This window comes from Sceloporus occidentalis, unplaced genomic scaffold (genome assembly GCF_023333645.1).
Source record: "Sceloporus occidentalis isolate IW3139 unplaced genomic scaffold, rSceOcc1.0.p SCAF_8, whole genome shotgun sequence".
In the NCBI taxonomy this organism is placed as follows: Eukaryota; Metazoa; Chordata; class Lepidosauria; order Squamata; family Phrynosomatidae; genus Sceloporus; species Sceloporus occidentalis.
Genome location: NW_028316988.1, coordinates 17,777,471 through 17,800,000, shown reverse-complemented (window position 1 = coordinate 17,800,000; position 22,530 = coordinate 17,777,471). Strand labels below are relative to the sequence as shown.

The window sequence follows — 22,530 nt, the reverse complement described above, 5'->3', positions numbered from 1 at the left end:
AAATTGGGATGTGGAGGGATTGAGAAAGTGGGAGTTCGGATAATCACTGTGAGAGGTTTTGGGGTGAGGACTTAGTGGTTGAAGAATCGCTGGTTGGAAGCATATGTAGGATAGCTAGAATCCATGCAAGGTGTACGATGAATTTGGGATGTGAATGATGTGTAGGATGAATTTCGGATGTACTAGCTGTGGAGGCATCCTGTGAACAGGGAGGGGGAAATGGAAAGCTTGGGGTGGAGCCAGGTTGCATATGAGCGGTAAGGATATGGGTTTGATGCAATACGAATTCATCCTGAAGGCAGTAGAGGTGGTTTTGGCATTCAGTGAGTTTGAGTTGTGGAGGTTTTTTGGGGGGGTTAATGCCATTAGTCCTGGTGTGAAAGGTTGATGATTTGAAGAGCCAGCATAGGTGCACTAGTGTGAGAGAGACACAGGTATCCTGTGAACAGGTAAAAGGGTGAGCAACGAGTGTGAATTTTTCAAGCGAGGGTAGGATTTGAGGAGCAAGCTAGGACAGAGTGGCTGCAAAATAGGGCAGGTGTCAATATGGAGCCTGATGCAAGGACATAAGGGGGAATTAAACCCCTGGGAATGTGGATGTGCATAGGTGATCCTTGCTGGTGTATGCATGCAAAAGACACCCCAAATAGAGGCAATGTCTGATTCGAATTAGAGCATTAAGCTCTGGAAGCCTTTGCTTGACCCTTCTTGGGTGACACTTGCTTTAGGGTGCCTAGTGTTGTGTCAGACGCAGAGGGGGGTTATGTGAATTGTAACTGTGGAAGGTCTTGGGGGTGATGTGCTTGTCTTGGGTGGAGTGGGTGGCTGTCCTTGCTTGTCCCCGCAACCCTCCATCATTGCCTTTTCTCTTTCTCCGCCTCCTCTCCAGAACCACAGCTCTGGCGGAGAAGCCCCCTCGCAGGCGGAGGAGCAGGTAAGAGGACAGGCGTCTCTCTCTTCTTCAGTAGCCCCCTTAGTGGTCAGGCGTTCAGTAGCCTGCATAGACCTCCCCCTCTCCGCCTCACCCCAGTCTTCCTCTTTCCCCATTGCTCTTCCAGCTGCTTGTGTACATTGCGATTTCCTTCCAGGGGTGGGCAGAAATGACATGTGGCCCTGCTTTAAAACAAATAATAGAAATGATGGTGATAGGTCCTGTTGTTTTCCTGTTGCCCTGGAGAAGCAGGAGCTGGCATTTTCCAGCTGTTGGCTCTAAGTGAGGTTGTAGCTGCAGAGAGGATTTTTTCCCCATCGCTTACTATAGAAAGGTGATGCAGTCCACCCCTGTCCTCAAAGAGTACTCCCAAGGAGAAACATTGCACCATTTTGGGTCTTACAATAGCATCCCTCCCCTCCTTCCAGTTTGAAATAGTATGTTGTGTCATGCTTTGTATGCACATTTCTGCATCTCTCTGTTGAACTGTAGATGCTTCATCTGGAAATGTTCACTGCGGTTGTATCAGCTGCACTTCCTGTTGGCTTCCCATTTCTCAGTCTAGGGTTTAATTTTTCAGCAGAGGAATTGCTCCCTTTTTATGTAGCGGTGGGCTTTATTCCACAGGTCTGTCTGTTTCCCAACAACAGCCACTGCTCTTCCAGTTCTTTAAAACATACAAACAGTAGCCTTGGGGTAGGAATCTGTCCTAGACTAGAGCCTCTCTTATCTAAGGCTGGTGTGTATAGTGAGGATTATACTTTCCACCCCAGTTGCTGAAATGACATCAGCTTCTTCTGCTGTGAACAGACCCTTCCTTCTTGTATGAACTACCTCAGCAGTGTTCAGCTTGCTGCGTGCTCACAGACCTGTCCTTACATTCATGACTGGGTTGAATTGGGGAAAACTGAAAGGGCTTGCAAGTAGCGCATGTAATGTAGCATGGAGAAGGGATGCAATTGGCAGTAGATGTGGTTGTGCAGCCTGTTGACACTGCACCCTATGAAAAGGTTTAAGCTTGCTACACAGGAAGCCGGCATTTTCTCTTCCTCCCCCTCCCACGTCTGCTGCTTGTCGGGGAGACCTTGTCTTGCATTCTTGAGTGCTGTGTTATCTCTGAGGAGCTTTAAGAAGCAGGTCTGGTATGTGTATGTGTTTTCCCCTCCCCTCCTGCCATTTGATATTTTTATGGGTGCCCACAGAGGTAGAGAAGGCAAGGGAGCTGTGAAGGATTTGTGTTTGGGGGTGAGAGAGAGAGAAAAACCAATTTGGCTGCTAGAGGAAGAAGGGGAATGCAGCAAATGCATAGAGCAAAGTGCTTTCTGAAGGATTTGTTTTTAGGGAGATCTGTCGTATAGATTCCCCCCATCCTGTGCCCATGTTTGTTCAGTGGCTTGATGAATTCTACAAGTGGCTCAGTTTTGTTCCTCCTTTTCTCCTCTTTGCTGTGTAATTTTGCTGGCATTTCCCCAACAATGTCAGAATGTTGGTCTGGGCAAATTTTCCCTTTGGGCAAAATTGTTAAGATGATTGCCTCTTAGGTAGGGGCTGTCAGGAGGACAATGTGCTGGTGCCCCAGTGGCTAAGCTTGAGTGCCTTCTCTAGCTTTCTGGTTACTCCTTGTAGATTTGGTTTTAACCTGAGCCATGTGTAGCTCAGAGACTACATCTCTCCAAATTGTGTAAATTTATTGGAGGGCATCCTGGTGACTTCTGTAACAGAAGGCAGACAGACCTGTGTTCTGGTTTTGTCCCACGGCCCTGAAAATTTCTCCTACATGCTGGTTTGCAGCAGGTTTTATGGGAAGGCAGTTTTGAGGGGGTGGGGTGGGGTGGAAGGCTCCCCAGGACAAAACTGGGATTTCCAGCGTATTTCTCACAATCCCTACTCTCTCCCCCATCCCCACAGCCAGTTTCCTCAGAGTTCATTGCTGCTGGGACTAATGGGGTTTCTCTGGGGCTTGAGGTGCTCATAATTCTTACCCAAATCTGACAGTTGTTGTTATGTACTTTTAAGGTGACTCCAACTAATGGTGACCCTATTATACGGTTTTCTTAGCATGATTTTTTCAGAGGAGGTTTGCCCTTGCCTTCCTTTCTGCTGAGAAATTGTGATTTGCCCAAGGTCACCCAAGGGGTATTCCTGGCTCACCATGGATTTGAAACCTGGTTTCCCAGCTTAGTCCAATAAAAAGCTTGCACTGGGTTGGATCTCAAGCCTGACAACCTTGAACTTTAATAAGATGATATGTTGTATCTCATTTATTCCCTAGTTTTTCTCCAAGGAACATAGTGATGTCTTTTAGGCCAAGGAAAAGCTGACAGGCCATCACTGTTTATGTTGCAGTGGCAAGGAGAATGGATCAACTTAAACATACCTGAATCCTGCTGTGCGCAATACCTGGAAATCAAGCTTCCCATTTTGAAATTTGTATTTCCTGACTGGTTCCTATAATGTGTTGGTACAAAGTGAATTGAGGCTCCCAAAGGTGTTGGCTTCTAATGTAACAGCTGGGAGATGTCTAATAACATCTGGAGGGGTACATGATTTCCACCCCTGGAATAGACCCTGGTTGTTGGGAAAGATCTCCACTTGAGATTGTAGAGGCTTGCTTCCAGTCTGAGTACACAGTACTAGGTGAGACAGTCACACCTTTTGATCTAGCTTTCTCATGTTGAGAGAGTCATATTTTATTATTTATTTGATTTATATGCAGTCTTTCTCCCAGAATTGGGAGTTTTGTTTTGGTGCTCCCATGGCATGTGCAAAGATTAAACGAGAACATTTATTGGAGGGCCAAGGCTGTGATCCTTAGCACACTCCTTCAGCAGAAAGTCCCATAGAACAAACTGGAACAGACTTTTCAGTCTTTAAAAAGGGGGATTCGGTTTAGTAAGTTTCTAGAACTTTTTATAACCAAAGGTTTCTTTCTCCATAAGATGGACGGTTAATGTCCATATTGGTTGTTTAGCAGAGGCATGGATATTCATATTTGGTAGGCAATGGACTTCGTTGCTCAGGTAGTTGGAAGGCATAAAACAAAAGTGGGAGATTACTGATATGAAGTCTATGGAGGATAATGTTTAGAACAGGACCTTTAGGATCCTTGCCGCTATGATGACTTGCTAGTCTCTGGATCCTTGTCGCATGGGATGCTCTTAACCCTAGAGAAAAGCTTTGATTATTTTGTTTAATAGATAGGCATAATGTGGTATAGGATTCTGGAGAACAGGGTTTAAACCCCTGCTTGGCCATGGAAACCCACTGGGTGACTATGGGCAAGTCCCATTCTCTCAGCCTCAGAGGATGGCAAAGGCCGACCTCCACCTGAACAAATCTTGTCAAGAAAACCCTTTCTTCCCCTTAGGTTCACCTCAGGGACACCATAAATCAGAAACGACTTGAAGCCACACAACACATGATTCCGTGTTAAGGTATTATAATTGTGGCTCTTACAATACCCATTGGGATTTAGTTTTAATCTACTTACTTATGACATTTTCTTCCATTACATTTCCATCTTAAACAAAATGTGAAATTAATTCCTTATCCTGCTGAGTAGACATTAGAATCTCATGTTTCCAGTCCAAGCCCAGTTAACACTGAAGTCTCAACTTCCTGTGAAAATCCAGGTTAGCTCTCTCTCTCTTCTTGCCATGAGATGGGTGCAGAACACACTGCCAAAATAATCCAGTTTGAGACCGCTTTAACTGCTCTGGCTCAGTACTAGAGAGTCCTGGAAATTTTAGTTTCTTAGGGCATGAGAGCCCTAAGATTTGCTGTTAATCGAATGCCAAAGCCTTGGGCAGCAATACTTCCACATGCGTTGCTTGCCTCTAGCTTGGTAAATGTGATAGGAAAGCTGGGAGTGGACAACTGGAGATACTGAAGGAGCTTGCAGTTGTCTCTGGGGCTTCTGGTTGTTGATCTCCTCTTGCCAGTTTTCTTTACTGCTGACTGCAGTAGAGGGAAACTATGACAGAGATACTCGGAGCTGCTAGCCATGGCATAGACAGAGCCACAGCTGCTCTGGAACTGGAGTGCATCAGATGACCTGGAGTGAACCTGGTTGTGTAACACACGCAACTTCTTCATAGCTTTGACCACAAACGGCTGCGAATTCTTTGGATTTCACCTGCCTGCAGGGCAGAGTAGAGAGGCAAGAGAAACTGGGTGATGGCGTGTTTTTGAAGGGAGATTATTCTCCCTCCTTTATGCCCTATTTCTCTCTCTCGTGCCTTGGGTATGTTGTTGCAAACTAAATGGCATTTGAACTGAAAATATCAAGTTACTCTGATGTTTCGTTCCAGCTCCTTCTGCCAGCTCTGCCAGGACCACAAGGGATAGTTTCTGTGCTTGGCAGCAAACAAGGGGAAAAAAGCATTGTTTCAGCAACCTGAACTTAAAAAAATCTTATAGTAAACTAAAATCTGCAATGAGAGTATGCTGAAGCACCTGAACAATGATCCAGCTAGTGACACCAGCAATGATGGTTGAGGTCGATGGGACTTATAGACTGTAAAGAGAATTGCTAAGCAAGCCTGAGCCTAACCAGCCTATCGCAACCTTTGGGATACTGTGAAGGGAGAGCTATTAAACTAGAAGCTTGTCTGTTGAAACTGTCAGGGCCAGCTAGAAATAGAAGTAGGACCAGGAATAAATAGGGATGAGGCAGGGGCAGGGAGCTAGCATGATGTAGAGCAGTGATTCCTAAACTTTGCTCCTTTAGAGATTTTGGACTTCAGCTCCCAGAATTCCTGACAGCTGGCCAACCTGTCTGGGGCTTCTGGGAGTTGAAGTCCAAAACACCTGGAAGACGAAAGTTTGGGAACCACTGATGTGTAGAGGACTGAGTGTTGGACCACAGTTCTGAAGACCATGGTTCAAATCCCTGCTCAGCCATGAAAAACTACTGGGTGATCTTGGGGAAGTCACACACTTTCAGCCACAAAGGAAGGGAAGGGGGAACCTTGCAATGATAACTTGATAGGGTCCCATTTTGGGGCAAAAGGCAGGATATATATTCAGTAAAGTAAATACGTTTGCCTTAAGGTTGCCATAAGTCAGAAACGACATGAAGGCACACAACAACAACAGGGCCAGGGGCAGATAGGAATGAATGAAATCTTGAGAAGATCAGATGAGGTAAGGCCAGACAGGAATGGAGGAATTGGTAAGAGCTGTATAGGGACTTTGGTCCCTCTTGGTTGCCAAGTTCCTATCTTTTATAAAGATGAAAGAGAAGGGAGCACCTAAAATTGGCCAGAGCATCTCAAAGGTTTTTATTGCCAATGTTATTGTTAGGTTGTATCCTATCTGATATTACACATTTTTTGTTTGTTGTTTGTTTGTATAGAGGGGACTATGGATTGTAATAATAAATGCTGTACTGTAGCTTGGTTTGATGAGAACTGACAGTGCGGAAGGGGTTCCGGGTGAAGTGTTACTTTGCTTTAATTGAGGTATTAAGTTATACTGTAAGGCTGCATGTTTAACATACGTGTTACATAATATAAGTCTTTAGTGTTATTTTCAACCTCCCTGTCTGGATACTTTCATTTAAGAACTGATAACTGAGCATTGCCGCATTGAACCTAACTAAGACATAGGTTTCAATGGATTTGTGAGCTGTGATTTGGGCTGTTAGGATTTTTTTGTTGTTAACCACCCTCAAATTGATCTTGATCCATGCTGATCCTGTGTATGAGACATCTCCAAGACTCTCTGTCCTCTGCAGCTCTTCTTAGTTCCTGCAGATTCATACCTGTGACCTCTTTAATGGAGTCCGTCCATCTAGTATGTGGCCTTCCTCTCTACATCCCTCCATAAGCCATGGCTAAAGCAGCTTACAAAAAATGTGAGGAGGGAAAGGTCTTTCCCTGTGAACAAGGATGAGATGGGACAGAATGTGTTTATTGCACAATCCCAACCCTTCCAAATCACCACAGTGTTTGCTGTATTGGGATGCCTTTAAGATGGAGATAGACTACTGTAGCCCACCAGAGGTTTGGACTGCAACTGTTACTGGCAATTCTTGTTATAGTTGTTCTATGCCTTCAAGTCAGTTCCAGTTTAAGACAATCCTTTCCTATGGTTTTCTTGACATGATTTGTTGAGAGGTTTGCCATTGCCTTCCTCTAAGCCTGAGAGAGTACGACTTGCCCAGGGTCACTCACTTTGATATCCTTTTTGCTTCTGAAGACCAGTTTCCTGAGCTTGTGATCAGCTCTTTCTTCTTTAGCATGTTCATTTGCACACACTGGAAGCAACTCCATGTGTAGAAAAACAGCAGAGTGGGTCATGCAGAGGTTGGCACTTCTAAAATATGCTGCCAAAACCTCATATAGCTAGCAATTTATGCCTGTCAGCAGAGATCAGAGCTTTTGCTAGAAGAAGCTTATCATTTCTGGCTTCCTTGAGGATATTGAGTAGGAAGATGGTGTACTAACAGGGAGACAGGTCTTGGACGTCTTGTTACCTGTGATGGTGGAAGTAAAAGACACCAGAAAAGTCTTGGTGATCTATGATGCCATTTCAGGATGTGTCTGCATGGTAAATAAGAACAGCCTCACTGGATTGGGTCCAAAAGTCTAGCATTCTGTGAGTGATCAGACAGAAAGCCCACAGAAAGGGAGTGGAGACAGTGGTTTGCACTTGTTGTTTTGAGATACACTTTCTTCGCATATGAAAACTCAGTATGAATTTGGGGGGGGCGGTTTAAAAGAGGGTACCTTTTATCAGGCCATACAATCTATGTTGGTGTAAATCTGGCAAACATCAAACTTGTATTGGTCCTCCATCCCAAACATTGTTATTCTTGCTGTGTGCTTTCAAGTTGTTTCCAACCTATGGTGACCCTAAGTCAAATCTATCACAGGTTTTTCTGGGGCTGACAGTGTGTGACTTTCCAAAGGTGAGTTTCCATGGTCGAGTGGGGAATTGACCCTGGATCTCCAGAGTCATAGTCTCAATGCTTAAACCACTACACCATGCTGGCACGCTCGCCACAAACAGAAGAGCCATAATTTATTTGAAAACCATGTTTATGTTCATGTACATCCAAGGTTGCCAAACTGGCTTGCAGACTGCACATGGCCCTTCAAGGCCATTTTTTGTGAGCTTCATTCTCCTTTAGAGCCCCTTCATGCCCTTCTGACAATTTGTTGATCGTAAAATTAGTTTTTTCCATTGGTCCATTTTGCACTGCAAAGCTGTAGGTATCTATCAAATGCCCTTAAAGTAAAATCAGAAGTGGATGTCCAGTCACTTCCAGCCTTCTTTTTTGTTTAAAATATAGATTCTGTTCAGCTGACTGTTTTGAGCTACACTTCGTAAAAGTCCCAGCCAGCAGAGGAGATTAATGATTATGGCAGTGGTTTGAAACATGTAGGGAGTATCTGACTGACTACTCCAGGTGTATTGTTTTGCAACATATACGAGTGCTAAAAAGTGTGTGGATATCCAAATAGCAACCAGAATATTTGCCTGTAGGTCAAAAGGGTGACCCCTAAATTAAATTCTGTCACTCCTTCTGTTTGAGTTGGATAGAAATATGTATGCAGTCTTCCTGTATAAACCTTGCCAATTAGTGACTTCTTTTTTGTAATGTAGAATTGAGTCAAATTCTGTACCAGATATTTAAATTTGCATTTGTCTTGCCTTTCCTTACAGAGTTTACAATGTCATTAGAGCATAATACTTGGTAAGAAGAGCCATGCTGAATAAGACCAAAGGTCTATCTGGTCCAGCATTCTGTTCATACTGAGTTATCTATGGAAAGTCCACCCAGCAAGATATGAATGCAGTTGCGCTGTCCATCTCATGTTCCCTGCAACCTTCTCACTCTGAGCGCGGGGAAGCTAGTCTGAGGGAGAGGGCTGTCTGGATTTTGAAACTTAAGTTTTTCCCACATTCTGACTTGCTTTGAATCCACAGCTGTATTGATTTCATTCCCCTTCTCTGTCCCAATGCACATAGAACCCCACTCAGTCCCTTAGCTGTTGTGAGTTGACCGGGTACAGTACAATGTTGGGAGATGGCTTTCATTATGTGTCTAGCTTTGAATGAGTTTTTTCCTCCCAAAGGCCTCCCTTCAGTGGGCTCTCTTCTGAATACGCAAGAAATTGTCTTGGCGCTCAGATGCTCTTCAGGAACTTGGCTGTTCTAGGAATGCATTTCCTGACTGCTGGAGGTAAGGGGGTAGGGCTTGGCGCTGCCACGACCAAACTTGGCAACTTGCCACCTGATGTGCAGAAAATGGAGCTGGCTGGCTTCCCCTGCTTTGTAACATACAGGCAGCCCAGCATGGATTGTCTTAACAGCTGAAGAGGTTTCCTATACCAGGGGATACTCTTTTACAGCCCTGCTCAGTTGGTGTACTTCTTCAGGCAGAGACATATCAGTAAAACACATTGGGCATTTCATATCTTTAGCCGTTTTCGAAATATTATTTTTGAGGACTATGACTCCCAGAATAGGAGTGGCCATCAGATGCCCATGGGAGAAGCCACTGGTTTCTGAGAATAACATTTCCAGATTTTGATTTGTTTTTTTAAACTTCCATTTCTGATCTTCAGGCAGGATCCAGAACATTAACAGTAGCTAACAAGAGGGGGGGGGGGGATCTGTCAAATTGGGGTAAATCTAAGCTATGTGGAAATATGTTAAGCATTTGTATAAAAAAAGGCTTAGAAGGCTGACAAGACAGAAATAAAACAAAGGTAGCAAATGATGGTTATTTTAAAAAATGAAAATCTGTACTAGGTTGATAATGTTTTTGGGACTACCAAAAGGATACATAGAGATGTGCAACCTTTCAAGATCTTCAGGATATCAGGCAATATGTGACAAAAAGCAGATGCAGGCAGGAGAGGAGGAGAAGGAAAGAACCTCAACTTGATGTTGGGAAGACATGTTGTCTTTGTAGTGTCCTGAGTTGGATGCAATTCCAGCTGATACCAAAAACCGACACACATAACTGCTATAAGTTAAGCTTTATTGGTGGTAAATGGATGCTGCAAATGGTCTACAGCAGAGGAAAACATCACAGTCCTTTAGCTGATGGGTTCCAGCATCTCTTCCCAACAGGTGGTAGAACAGGACCCCTAAACAACTCTATCAAGATCATCCCATAGCAAACACTATGGATCCTCTGGGTTGGATAACACTTTGGGCCCCCTGGACTGTGGTGCACCCTCTCCCCATGCAAAGCCACTGGAAGATAAATCGCTGGGTATATACAGGGCAGAACCAAAGAGAAGGATGCTTATGCCCTCAATCTGTTCCCAACTGCCTCTGTATCCTTGAACTGCCAGACTGAAAACAAACTATCTAGCAGGATCTAATAAACAGAAAATAACAGTTCTTTATGCCACTGGACAGCTGCCGGTGTTCAGCCATGATGCTGACAAGAATTCTAGAACCCAGTTGCCTGGTGTCAGGGCCACATCTCTAAAGATGTTAGAGCTGAGGCTATGAATGGATGTCAACATTTGGTTTTTAGTCCCTCTATCACAAGCCCCACTAGCATGTTAGAGGGTCTTGTTTGTTTCCTTCGTCTGTTTCCAGTGTTCACATTTGAAGTGCTGATGCTTACATAATTGAAATGATCCCATGCACAAGGGAGGAGATCAGCAGGCTTTGTAAAATTCTAAATTTTATAGAAGTACAGTTTTTTAAGGAAAATACTTAAAGGTGTGAAAACCTGGCAGTACAATCCAGCATGCTAGGTGACCAAGGATGCAGAGGAGATGTCCCTGTTTCCTCTCAAATTCCATTTTATGTGATGGCAACAGTATTGCACTTTCCTTCCCTGCACTTCTGTGTCCCTTTGTACCCTAACAGTTTAGTGGCTTAAATTGAAATGTAATCCTTGCCTTATGAAGATGTTTCACAGTATGGGTAGTTAAAGTTCTTTCAGCTACCTGTTTAAATGGATGTGAAGCTGATCAGCCAGTAACTTGAACAGGCATCTTTTGTTTAAGTCAATGTCAGGGCTCCTATGGTGATGTCAGTAACCTTTGACACTTGTGTGTGGATTGGACAAGAGGTCGTGAACTGCAGTGAAAGACTGAGCCCTGAGGGTCGAGATTGGACAAATACAGGATTAATTGCCAGAGGCAGCAGCACATGAGGTGAGGAAGAAAGCTCCCTAGGAAGGAGATGGTGAATCATGTGAATCAACCTTCCCCAACCCAGGGCCTTCTGGATGGCATGGCATACAATTCCACTCATCCATTCACTGTGCACGCTATGGCTGATGGGAGTTGGAATCCAGCAATACCAGGTTGGGTACAACTAAGACAAACTGAAAAATCACATTGTACTCCAGTTAAAGATGTGTTGCAGCAATTGTTGCCCTTAAACTTTTAATTTTTAAGTATATTATTTATATATTATGTATAAGAGCCAGCAAGAAAGAGCAACAAGACGCTCTGCCAAAAAAGATGGAACACTGATGTTTTTAACAGTTATGTAGAAAAGTGAACATTGTTGGCTATAGCTTTCCTTGCACCTGCATGACAAGTTGCATCTTTCAAAATCCTCACATGTCTGCACCTTTTACTGGTACAAGAGCTAAAGGCCATAACCCTGTGTATATTATGTTACTTAGTGGCTGTATTTTGTTCTCCTTAAATGGAGATGAACTGTCATTTTGGATTGTTGTCTTCATTCAGTCACCCTCTATGGGGAGAAGATTCAAATTAAGTTACAGACTAATAGACAGCAGGTATTTATTTAGTAAAGATAAAGTTTTCCCCTTGACATGAATCCCTAGTTGTAACCGACTGTGGAGGCAGTGCTCAGCTCTTTTACTAAGCCAAAGAGCCAGCGTTGTCCGAAGGCAACTCCGGTAGTCATGTGGCCAGCATGGCCACCAAACGCATGGCCACCAAACGCTGTTACCTTCCCACCAAAGTGGTTCCTGTTTATCTATTTGCCTTTGCATGCTTTCGAATTGCTAGGTTGGCAGAAGCTGGGAATAGTGACAGGAGTTCACTTCCTCATGTGGCACTTGCGCCTTGAACAGCCAACCTTCCGGTCATCAGAATTGACATCTTAACCACTAAAGCACTGTGTCCCTCTATTCATCTTTCTTCAAATGAACTCAAGGCACATACATGGATCTTTCCCTCCTTACCTTATCATCATAGCAGTACTGTGTGTTAGGTCAATAGGGACTCAAACAAGGATCTCCTAAACCAATGGTTTCCAAACTTTGGTCTTCCTGATGTTCTGGGCTTCATCTCCCAGACTTTCTGACTGTTGGCCAAACTAGGTGAGAGCTTCTGGGAGATGAAGTCCAAAACACCTGGAGGATTAAAGTTTGGGAGGCATTGTCATAAACCATTATATTCCAGCTGGAGTACATAACAAGCTACTTCATTCTGGATCACAGCATCAGTGCGTCTAGTCTAGTATTGTCTTTTCTGACATCTTTGCCATCACCCACTAAATGACTCACCAAGTGGGGAAGCCTGGGATTGAACATGGGGCCAGTGTACCCAGAAATCTAGTTGGATCTAGAATCAGAGCTCTCCTTTTTCCTCAATGCTAGTCCTCTCTTGTTTTGATTGTGTTGTGAGAGGGCACTTAATTTTAAAAACACATTCTCCTCTGCACATGCTATTTTCTGTGTGGGCGATTAGAGGAAAATAATTATTAGCATGTTGGGATCTTTGTAATTACAACAACAGCGTCCCTGTGACACTGTCATGCTGGTGGCAGCAACATCTTCTCTTCCCTGTGTGTTAAGAAGGAGAAAAAGGCCTGCTAGGTTAGCACAGGTTAGCATGTGCTGCCCTGTTGGCATTTGGAGCTTGGTGGTGCAAAGAGGAAGCTGGCTGTGTGTTTGCTGTGTTACCTTCGTAGTGGTGGAAGGGTCTCTTACACTTGCTGAATCAGAAAGCTGTAGATCGAGCAGTTCCTGCTGCAGCAGTAGTAACATCTTAGGAAACTACAACTAGATCTGGCAACTACTATTGCCCCCAGGAACAGCTGTGGGCCAAGCCCCTCTAGGTTTTTTTAATGTTAACTTTAAAAAATTTATTACATGGTATTTATTTAACATGGTATATATTGAATTTATTCTGTATTGAACCTTAGCGTGAACCTTAGGGAGAGGTTGGTATGAAATATAAGTGCGAAGGAGAGCTCTCATTGCATTAGAGCAGGTTTCCACTTCTGGGAGGCTTTTGCTTGACTCACTTCTTGCGCTGCTGATACAAGTGACCTCACAGATGCATGTTCTTGCATCTTTACCAGCTTCTGGTATATTCTGGGTCACATTTCTGGTGCAAATATACTCTGTAAAAAGATTGCAATAAATACAGAGGTAATAAATTTCCCTTGTATTTCCCTTTATATGACCCCTTGTCATATAAACATTGGGTTCTTGAGAGCTCTGTCACAGATCTTTGATAGGAAACCACAGTTCTGAATGGCACCAAAATAAAGCCTAGACCTGTTTTATTCTTCAGCGTAGTATATGGGGTTCAAATTTTGTTGGCATAAACTGGGGCAATTTATGACTTTGAGGCGGGGAGAGAGAGCGGGAAAGAGAAGCACAGCTTGAAAGCAGATCGTATAACATGCATACGGAATAAAAGGAATGGTGTCTATAATTATATCCTTCCGGCCAACTGTCCTTTTTGGGCATGCCAAGAGCGAAGTGCTGGCAACCAGTATAAATACAAAGATCATTCTGTTGGTCAGTCTCTTTTGGATTTTTTTTAAAAAGGAGGTTCAGGTATCTTTACAGGAACAAGCATCTTTACAAAACAGCTGATGAGGCTTACCATTTATTTGATCCTGTGTCTGCATTGCAGTTTCGTTCTGGTTGGTGTAGTGTCAGTTCTTCCTGATTCACAGAAAAAGATTCTGCATTTCCACCCATGTTGTTTCCAGGGTGGTTTATAAGCTGAAATGGCATCAAAATAAAACCCAAGCTATTAGAGCAAACAGTGAATATCAGGTTTTTTGTTTTGTTTTAAGTGTTGTGTGCTCATGTCTGATCATCTGCTTTTTCTAGCACTTGAGTATTAAAGTACATCCTCTGTCTTCCCTGCAGAATAATGCAGTAGTGACGAGGGAAGAGAAATCGCTGTTGGGAAATACTCTGTCTAGGAGCAAGGAAGCTGGGACTAATGTCCCTTAGAGCTATTGGCAAGAGATGAAGTGCTGTGTTTCCTTTCCCCAGCAACCAGTGATGTCGCCCTTCGGCAGTGGCTTTTAAAGCGACTGCTGCTTTTTAAGGTGCTTTGAATAAATCAGGTTAGTGAACCTGCAGCCCTCCAGTTGTGGTTGGATTTCAGTGCTCATCTACCTCAGCAAGCATTGTCAGTGGAAGACATAGTCGAAAAATACGTGGAGAACTGCCAGTTCCCCATCCCTGTTTTGGATCATCTGCCCACAGAACACTCACGCCTTCCCTCAACGAATACTGGGAATTACAGTTTGGTGCTGAAATCTCTAGGAATCTCTAGGGATTCCTGCTCCCCCATTCAGAACTGTGGTTCCCAGGGTTCTTTAGGGATAGGGAGGAACTGGCGAAATCTGTGGTATAGATGAGCAGAGATTATACTTTTGCTGCATACTTGTTTCCTGGACAATGTGTTAGAAATACTCAGTTTTCCTGGGAGTCTGGAAAAGTGGATTAATGGAACACTAAAAGGCAGAAACATGAGGCCAGTGATTCCTAACCTTTGGAGCTCTAGGTGTTTTGGACTTCTGCTCCCAGAAGCCCCAACCAGCTTGGCCAACAGTCAGGAATTCTGAGAGCTGAAGTCAAAAATATCTGGAAAACCAAAGTTTTGGAACCACTGCATTACAACAGATTCCAGCATATTATGACTGGCTAGCCTCAGTGGAAGAATCTCAAGAGAGATTGCAGTTTTTGGAAATTTTTTGCCACGACAGCCAAGTCCAAGTAGTAACAGTAGGTTTGAGCAGCATGCCTGTTCTCAGAATCTGGGCCTTCAGCTATCCTGTATGCTAGGGAGATTTTATCCACATGTTTCTTCGCTCTTCCCCATAGTAATGACTAGTAATAATTCAGTTATGTAAGAGAAAAATGAAGGGGGCACATTTGGGGAACAACATTTGAATAGGTATTACCATACTCCCTGGTGATTTGTTTTTGTGTGTCTTCAGCCCTTCTGACTTAAAGGTGACCCTGTCATGGGTTTTTCAGGTGCGGGTTGCCTTTTCCTTTGAGGCTGAGAGAGTGTGACTTGCCCAAGGTCACCCAGTGGGTTTCCATGGCTGAGCAGGGATTGAAACCCTGGTCTCCAGAGTTGCCGTCTAGTGCTCAGATCATTGCACCATACTGGTCCCTTGATGATACCTGATGCTTAATTTTTCCTGTCTGCATAGCCTTTTCTTATGTTCTGTTCTTGCTTATCATTAACATGGGACAACATGTTGGGATTACAGCAGTAGCTGTACAGATTGAGGCTCCAGGAGTATTTTGGATTCCAGAAAACCTGTATTTGCATAATGAAATACATATTTTGGAAATGGAACCCAAGTCTAAACACAAATAGTATGTTTCGTATACAACTTGCATACATCTTATACATACTGTATAGCCTGAAGGTAACTTTATACAATATTTTAAATAATGTTGTGCATGAAACAAAGTGTGTGTACAATGAACCATTAGAAAGCAAAGGTGGCACTATCTCAGCTACCCAAGAAAAACGTTTTGGGTTTTTTGTTTTGTTTTTGGTTGTGTTGTTGTTGTTGTTGTTGTTTTGTTTTTTTAAGATTTTGGAATTCTGGATAAGGGCGCATCTAACCTATATTATCCTGTGGACTTGGAACTCCGCAGAAGGAAAAGCAGTATGGAAAGGTGCATTTTGTATGGAAAGAAAGGACTATAGAGAGGAATTTGTCTCTCCCCCTGCCACTCTTCCCTCTTTTTTAGTGACCATTGTGGGTACCTTGCACATATGGTGTGTGCTTTGGCCCTCAACAATCCACTGGATTGTTCTGAAAATCAATGTTGATTATTTGTGGCATAGTTTTTTGCTAAGTGTAGAAATGTGGCTCGCACATTCAATCACAGTTCTGCCCTTTCCAAAACATGTTGCTCTTATCAGCCTCCCGCCTCTTTGTTTTTAGGTGTAGAAATCTTGAAAGGAAGATGGCTGCTCTCAAGAGCCTGCTGTGTGTGTCTTTTTCAAATCTGATTGTGATGTCTCCACAGGTATTTTCGGTATGCAGCCATAAACCCTTTCTCCCCCTCCCTCCCTTCCATATATACCTTTTTGTAATGCTTGTCCAAAAGCTGCAGAGAAAAGCTGTCAAAGCAAACAACAAGTGGAAGGAGCAGCCTTCAAAGATGAATAGAATTAATTGCTGCTTATTTCTTGGAAAATATGCACAAAGGACGACTGGGGCTCGAGCCGGGCCCAGCGTTGTTCTTACAGTCTTAATTGGGCTCTGTTGTTTGCATCTAGCCATCAACCATCAGCTGCTATTAAATCCTAAAAATAACACAGGATTTTGTTTATGCTTTTCTTATGGCACTCTGGTTTCTGTTGCCTTGAATGCATCTCCTTTCATGTCTGGCACAGCTCTTTGGCTGAAGCTTTGGGGCAGACATGCTGCAAATCGTGTGAATTTGCTTGTATAGGTGGGATTCAAATTCTCAGGAAGGTCTTTCAACATTGAGGTCTGCTGAGGAACCCTCCATATCTTTCATAGGGCTCTTATGTTCTGCAGAAAATGTGAAGGCCTGTCTATGGTATACTTTTCATTTGCAGGGCATGCTATCTAAGGTGACTTAGCATTGCCCTGTTTGCACGGAGTACAACCTTGTCCACGTTCATTTCTCCTGTGCATCTGAGAGCTACAAGGAAGCTCAGTAGGGATTGGCAGAGCTATCTTTTGGAGAAACTTGTCTGCCATTACTCATCCTCTTATATAGAGGAACTGATAAGCTTCCCCGGAGCATAGTGCTGAGAACTGAACTGGCTTGTTCGAACATTCATGAGCATCACCTCCGTATCCGCATTGCCTCGTGCCACAAAGGAGCTTCACATCTCAGTAGAAAACTGAACTGCCTCGTGCAGAGAAATTCTTAATCTAAAAAGAACAGGAATGAACTTTTTCTTAGTTCCTCTGCTGGCTCATTGCCACGTATCTGAAGAAGGTAAGCAGTCCTCTTTTCAGGGGCAGAGCCCCAATTTGAATTCAGGGCTGAGTAGAGCAGCACATACAGATAGATTAGTCTGGACAGAAACAAGTGAGTCTGATGGAAAGCCAGGAGTTGAGCTAAGGTTAGTAGCACAAGGAATTATGCCCTTGAGGCTAGTTCATGTCCTGAGACTAATTCTTGGAAGTGAAGTTCAGGGAAGAAGGAGCAGGCAGGGGCCAGAAGGAATTGGTAACATTTCACAGATAACCATGTTGGCCGCAGGACAAAAAAACCACATCATCCAGAATCCATCCTGTAGTGATACCTGTATGGAGCCAACCCAAATACATCATACAGTACTAGCTTTCAACATTTCACAGGCTTCTTCATCAGGCAAAATAGCATTAGAAGGAAGACATAGCTGGGAAGGAATTGCTAGGAAGTTGTTCTCTATAAAGGGCAGAGGACTGTTGCCTAAGGAAGCAGCTCCTCAGGCAAAGTCCTTGGATGGGGAGTAGAAGGCACTCAGAATCTGGGGGCATCAGGGTTCCCCAACAGGATATTGAAGATATTGGTATACGTTTTATACCAAACCAGGTTTGCACTTGAGGATCTTATCTAATTTCTACAATGCTCTTCCAAGTCCTAGTTTTCTTCTGATTTCTTCATTAGTCACCATTTTGATCTCTGACTGAGCCAAAGTCATATTTCAGTATCTCATCATTCACTATGAAGTAAGTAAATCATACATAGTCATTATTTTTGTGTTAGTAATGCTCTTAATGCCTTAAAATGTAACCCTGCGTTTTGCACTTTCTTCCTTGACTTTCATCAGTAATCATTCAAGGACTTTGCTGTTTTAAGCTACTAACATGGTGTCACTTGCATATCTTAAACTGTTGATGTTCCTCTGAGTCTAATCCTGCTTTCCGTATGATATGTTCTGCATATAAATTGAACAGATAGGCTGATAAGGGTCGATTGGAAACTGTTCTGTTTCTCTGTATTCTGTATTGACAGTGGACTCTTGTCCTCAATATAAGTTACACATCAAGACAATAACATGTTTTTCCACGCCCATTTCTTTTAGAGCAATTTATAGTTTTACATTGATCTACACAATGGAAAATTTTGCTATAATCTATAAAGCACAAGGTGGTTTTCTTCTAAAGTTTTTCACCTGTGTACGTTTGTAATATGATCCCCAGTGGCTCTTCCTATTCTGAACCAAGCTTGGACATCTGATGCTTCTCGCGTACATTAAATGTCTTTGTTTTAAAATCTTGAGCATTTTCTTTTACGGAAGACTAACATAATTGGTCTAATGATTACTACAATCCTTGATGCCCTCTTTCTTAGGGGACTGGAATGTACATTGAATGTTTCCAGTCTGTGGGTCAATGTTTGATTTTCCACCTTTGTTGTCAGCTTTTTTATTAGAATTAGGATGGATTCTGTCTCTTTAGCTTGAAACAGCTTTATTGGTATGCCATCAGCTAGTAACTGGCATGTCCTTTTAAAACTGAAAATTGCAAGGACTGAACCTAGGATTTCATGAAACTGCCTTAAAGCTAAGTTCCTCCCTGTTGCCTTGCTAGAGTAAGGCATTCTCCCTTTTTCCTTTTTCCTTTCTTTGCACACCTTCCAGAAATGACCAAACTTTCCATCAGTCCTATGCTGGGTCATCCTTTCAAACTTTCATAGCCACCGTTCGTCCTGCAAGGTTGCTGGCAGGTTATTAAGTGAGAGATCCGGAAGCAAAGTAATTGAAACTGCTGGAGCCTGAAAAAGAATAAAGATTTAAAAAAACCCACCAACAACTTAGGCACTTCTAAAATTAGGCAAAGAAGCTTCACTCGGTCACATTGATCAGTTCTATGGGTCATGAGAAGTTTATCGCCGGCCAGAGCCTGGCTGATACTTGGAGAAATAATTTGCCGTCTAATTAATCTGGCATTTAAAAAACACCCGAGTTCAGTGAGCAGCATCCTGCCTGCTGCCTTCCCTGAGCCAAGTGGCTTTGCTTTGAAAGGGAAGAGAGGAGGGAAAATCAGCTGTTCTGACACAACCAACCGGAGGCTAAAGGAAAAAAGAAAAGCACCACGGCTTTGTTGGGCCAGAAACGTCCACTGTAGTCGCATTCACTATGCCGTTCTCTGACTTTCCCTTTGGCTATTTTTGCAGCCTGGATAGCGTGTGGGTGTTGGGGTATATTTAAGCAGCTTCTTTGTGTGTTCAGTATAGTGAAGGGTAACTGCCATGGTTAAGGGGCTAGGAAAGGCTGATGCATTTGACAATTTTTACCATGGTGGGGGGAAGAATGAAGTGGGGAGATACGATAAAGACTTTACTATATGAGGGGTATACATGGCAGATTATTTTTATTTGCATACCCAGGATAGAAAAAGAGAGGAGCTAAAATGTGAAATAAGGGAATCAGCAAAGGATGGGGGAAGGTGTTATGGGTGTGGATAAGTGGTATAAGAAAATGTGATCAGTTGGTTTGTTATTTACATCTCTCTATCTCTCTTTTTCTCTAGTGAGTTTTATATAGGTACCAACCATCTTGATTTTCTTGCAGCAAGCCTTTGTGTGTGTGTGTGTTGTGTGCCTTCAAGTTGTTTCTGGCTTATGTTGACCCCAAGGCGAACCTATTATGCAGTTTTCTTGGAAAGATTTGTTCCAAGCAGGTTTGCCATTGCCATCCTTTGAGGGTAAGAGTGTGTGACTTGGCCAAGGTCACCCAGTGGGTTTCAAGGCTGAGCGGGAACCAAACCCTGGTCTCTAGAGTCGTACTCTGACACTCAAACCCACCATCCCACGCTAGCTCTAAGATGGTGTAATTGAGTCTTCCCCACTTTATCCATGCAGCAAACTTGTGAGGTTGGCAATGCTTAGGCAAAGAGGCGGCTGGTAGAAAAGATGGTGATTGATGGGTAAATTTGGAAACATGTCGGAGGTGGTAGAGAAATCAAGGAAGCTTAGACCCGTAAGGGGAACGTTTACCCCACTTTGGAGAGCTGCCTATACTACACTAATTATATAGAAATGTGTTTTAAAAAAGAGAAAAAGAGTCCCCTTCCTAATTCTTGTGTCTCATGTGCCCAATACTTGTTTGGTTCTTCTTTATCTTTGCTCATTATCTTTTGGCCTCCTGTTTCTGGTTTCCTTGCCAGCACTCTCTCCCCCCATTCCCCGTTCTTGGCATGTAACCTGATGACAGCAGAATTTGTTTTTGTTGTGTGTGTGCCTGGTTTGTCTCTTTTTTCAACATAGCATCTTGGGAACAGGTTGATGCAGCAGGATTATTCCAGGCTGTGTTGCACTGGAGAAAACTTTAAAAAACTAATCCAAGAACACTTTAACATTCTCTCTGCTTTTACATGTGTAGTTACTTTCTCCTCTGAGATTGCCGGATTCTAACCTAGATGAAGCTGGTACTTCTGCTAGTATGGAATAGGAGTGTTTTTGTTAGTTTGCAGCTAATGCTGGGAAATTCTGCACTAGTGCTTCCACTAACAGATTCAACAGAATGTCTTCTCTTTTATTAATGTGCTATGGGTGCCTGAGCTCAGGAGAGCAGCAAACTAGTGATGCATGAATAAGAATGAATGGGCTTGTTCCAAACCCACACTTCTATGGAGGTTATGTTCTCACTGCTCTCCAGTTTCTGCAGGTGTAATATAAGGTAAGGGAGGACAGCCTGCAGGTTTGAGTTCTGCTGATCTTTGGCTGATTTGCATTAGATGGGGCAATGGCTTCTAATTCTCAATAATTCTCAAGAGTCTGAGAATAACAAATAAAATTGCAAGTTCTATGGAAGCCAGCATGGCATAGTGGTATTTGAGTGTTCGACTATGACTCTGGAGACCAGTGTTTGATTCCCAGCTTGGCCATGAAATCCACTGGGTGACTTTAGGTAAGTCACACTCTCGCAGCCTCAGGGGAAGGCAATGGCAAACTTCCTCTGAACAAATCTTGCCATGAAAACAAATCGTGTCTTAGAGTCACCATATGTCGGAAAAGACTCTAAGGCACACAACAACAACAAAAGTGGGGGGACCCTCTGTCATAGCTAGCTATGTGCTAACTGCCCCTCTCAGTGCTCCTCTCTGGTAAAGTGAGAAGCCTTAACTGGCTGTCTGTGCTCAGGTGTTTGAGCAGTCTTCCTGGCCAGTTTTCAAATTTTGAATTGGAACCAGTGATCTTTAATGACTTGGGCATAGCTTTCTACTCATGTATACAGGTTATTCCTATGTGTGTGTGTCATGGGATGGTGGAGGCTCTTGGCTCTTCCCTCGAGTTGTCATTTGGCACCTGACTTGGACTGGAACTTTCCATTCTAATAGAGAACAAAATAACTCCTGTAAATATAGCTTTTTCCATTCCTTGCATAAGGGTCCTGTGTATTACTGTATAAGTAACCTCATGTATAAGTCAAGGGCAGGTTTGGGGGCCAAAACTATGGATTTTGATATGGCCTGTAGATAAATTGAGATTATAACTTAGGGGCATGTAGCAAAGGATCTAAAGGATGAAGCAAAGTAAAACAATGCCAAAGAATTTACAAAATCCCAGCATGCCTAAATGTTTGTGCTCACACTAAAGGCTGGATGGATGAGAGAACAGAGGTGAGTTGGTGCTTCCTCGACAGATTAAATAAGAGTTAAAGTACAGTACTTACCTTGACCCGTGGATACATCGACTCCTTTCAGTTTTGATGTTGCAAGTGAACTAGTTGGCTCAACATTTTAAGGTCATGTCTTCCAATTTTAGGGCAATGTCTTTCACACCGTATTTAGGGTTCTTTTTGAAAAAGACCAAATACTCCTGCTAGTGCCTGTGGTGCAGGGTGTATGAAGTATCTGCTGTGGAAGCAGAAACCACTCCTTGGACCCTAAGGCTTTGGGGCAATTATATGGACCTTTCATCATTAAAACAGTGGGACTTAGTTAGAGGTTGCCAGATGGTACATTGGGATCTTCTGGGTATTTTGTAGCATGTTTACAAGGGCTTTTGACTTTCAGTTATTTAACAGTGGCAGTAATAAAAAGTGTGTGCATACACACCGACACTCACACATACTCACAAGCTGCTAAAATAAAGAAAGCGTGGGACTGGAGGGAGGAACGGACAGTAGATTTTTGTATGAAAAGGACTGCAGTCTCCCTTCTGATACTGGAAAAATATTTTAGGTCTGTGCTATATACTCATAGAGACTTTTGTTCTTTAATTCCAGTACACATATGTCTGCCTGAAGCTTTAGCTTTGCCTTTGACCATCATCGATCTAGAAGAAAAAGTAGATCCTAAAAGCCTGAAGTCTGCTTTTGCCTGCCTCCTCCCCACAACAGAGTTGTGTATACTGAGCTTGATCAGCAATAGATTTTATATCAGGGCTACTCAGAGGAGGAGGAGGAAATGGAGGTTGGTGGATCAGTAGGCAACCACCTTGCCTA

The 22,530-nt window shown here is 43.2% G+C and overlaps 1 protein-coding gene across 12 annotated transcripts in view; it reads left to right on the top strand.

The window, feature by feature from the left end:
• LOC149308073 (protein SCAI) overlaps nt 1-22,530 on the top strand; it is a 55,496-nt gene that overhangs the window by 1,407 nt on the left and 31,559 nt on the right. For all 12 annotated transcript variants that reach the window (XR_016282118.1, XR_016282116.1, XR_016282115.1 and 9 more), the window contains exon 2: nt 890-934. Coding sequence is in view for 8 of the 12 variants with exons in the window: in XM_089535029.1 (XP_089391155.1) it covers nt 890-934 (45 nt within the window). In the remaining 4 variants the exon portion in view is untranslated. The remainder of the gene's footprint in view (nt 1-889; nt 935-22,530) is intronic.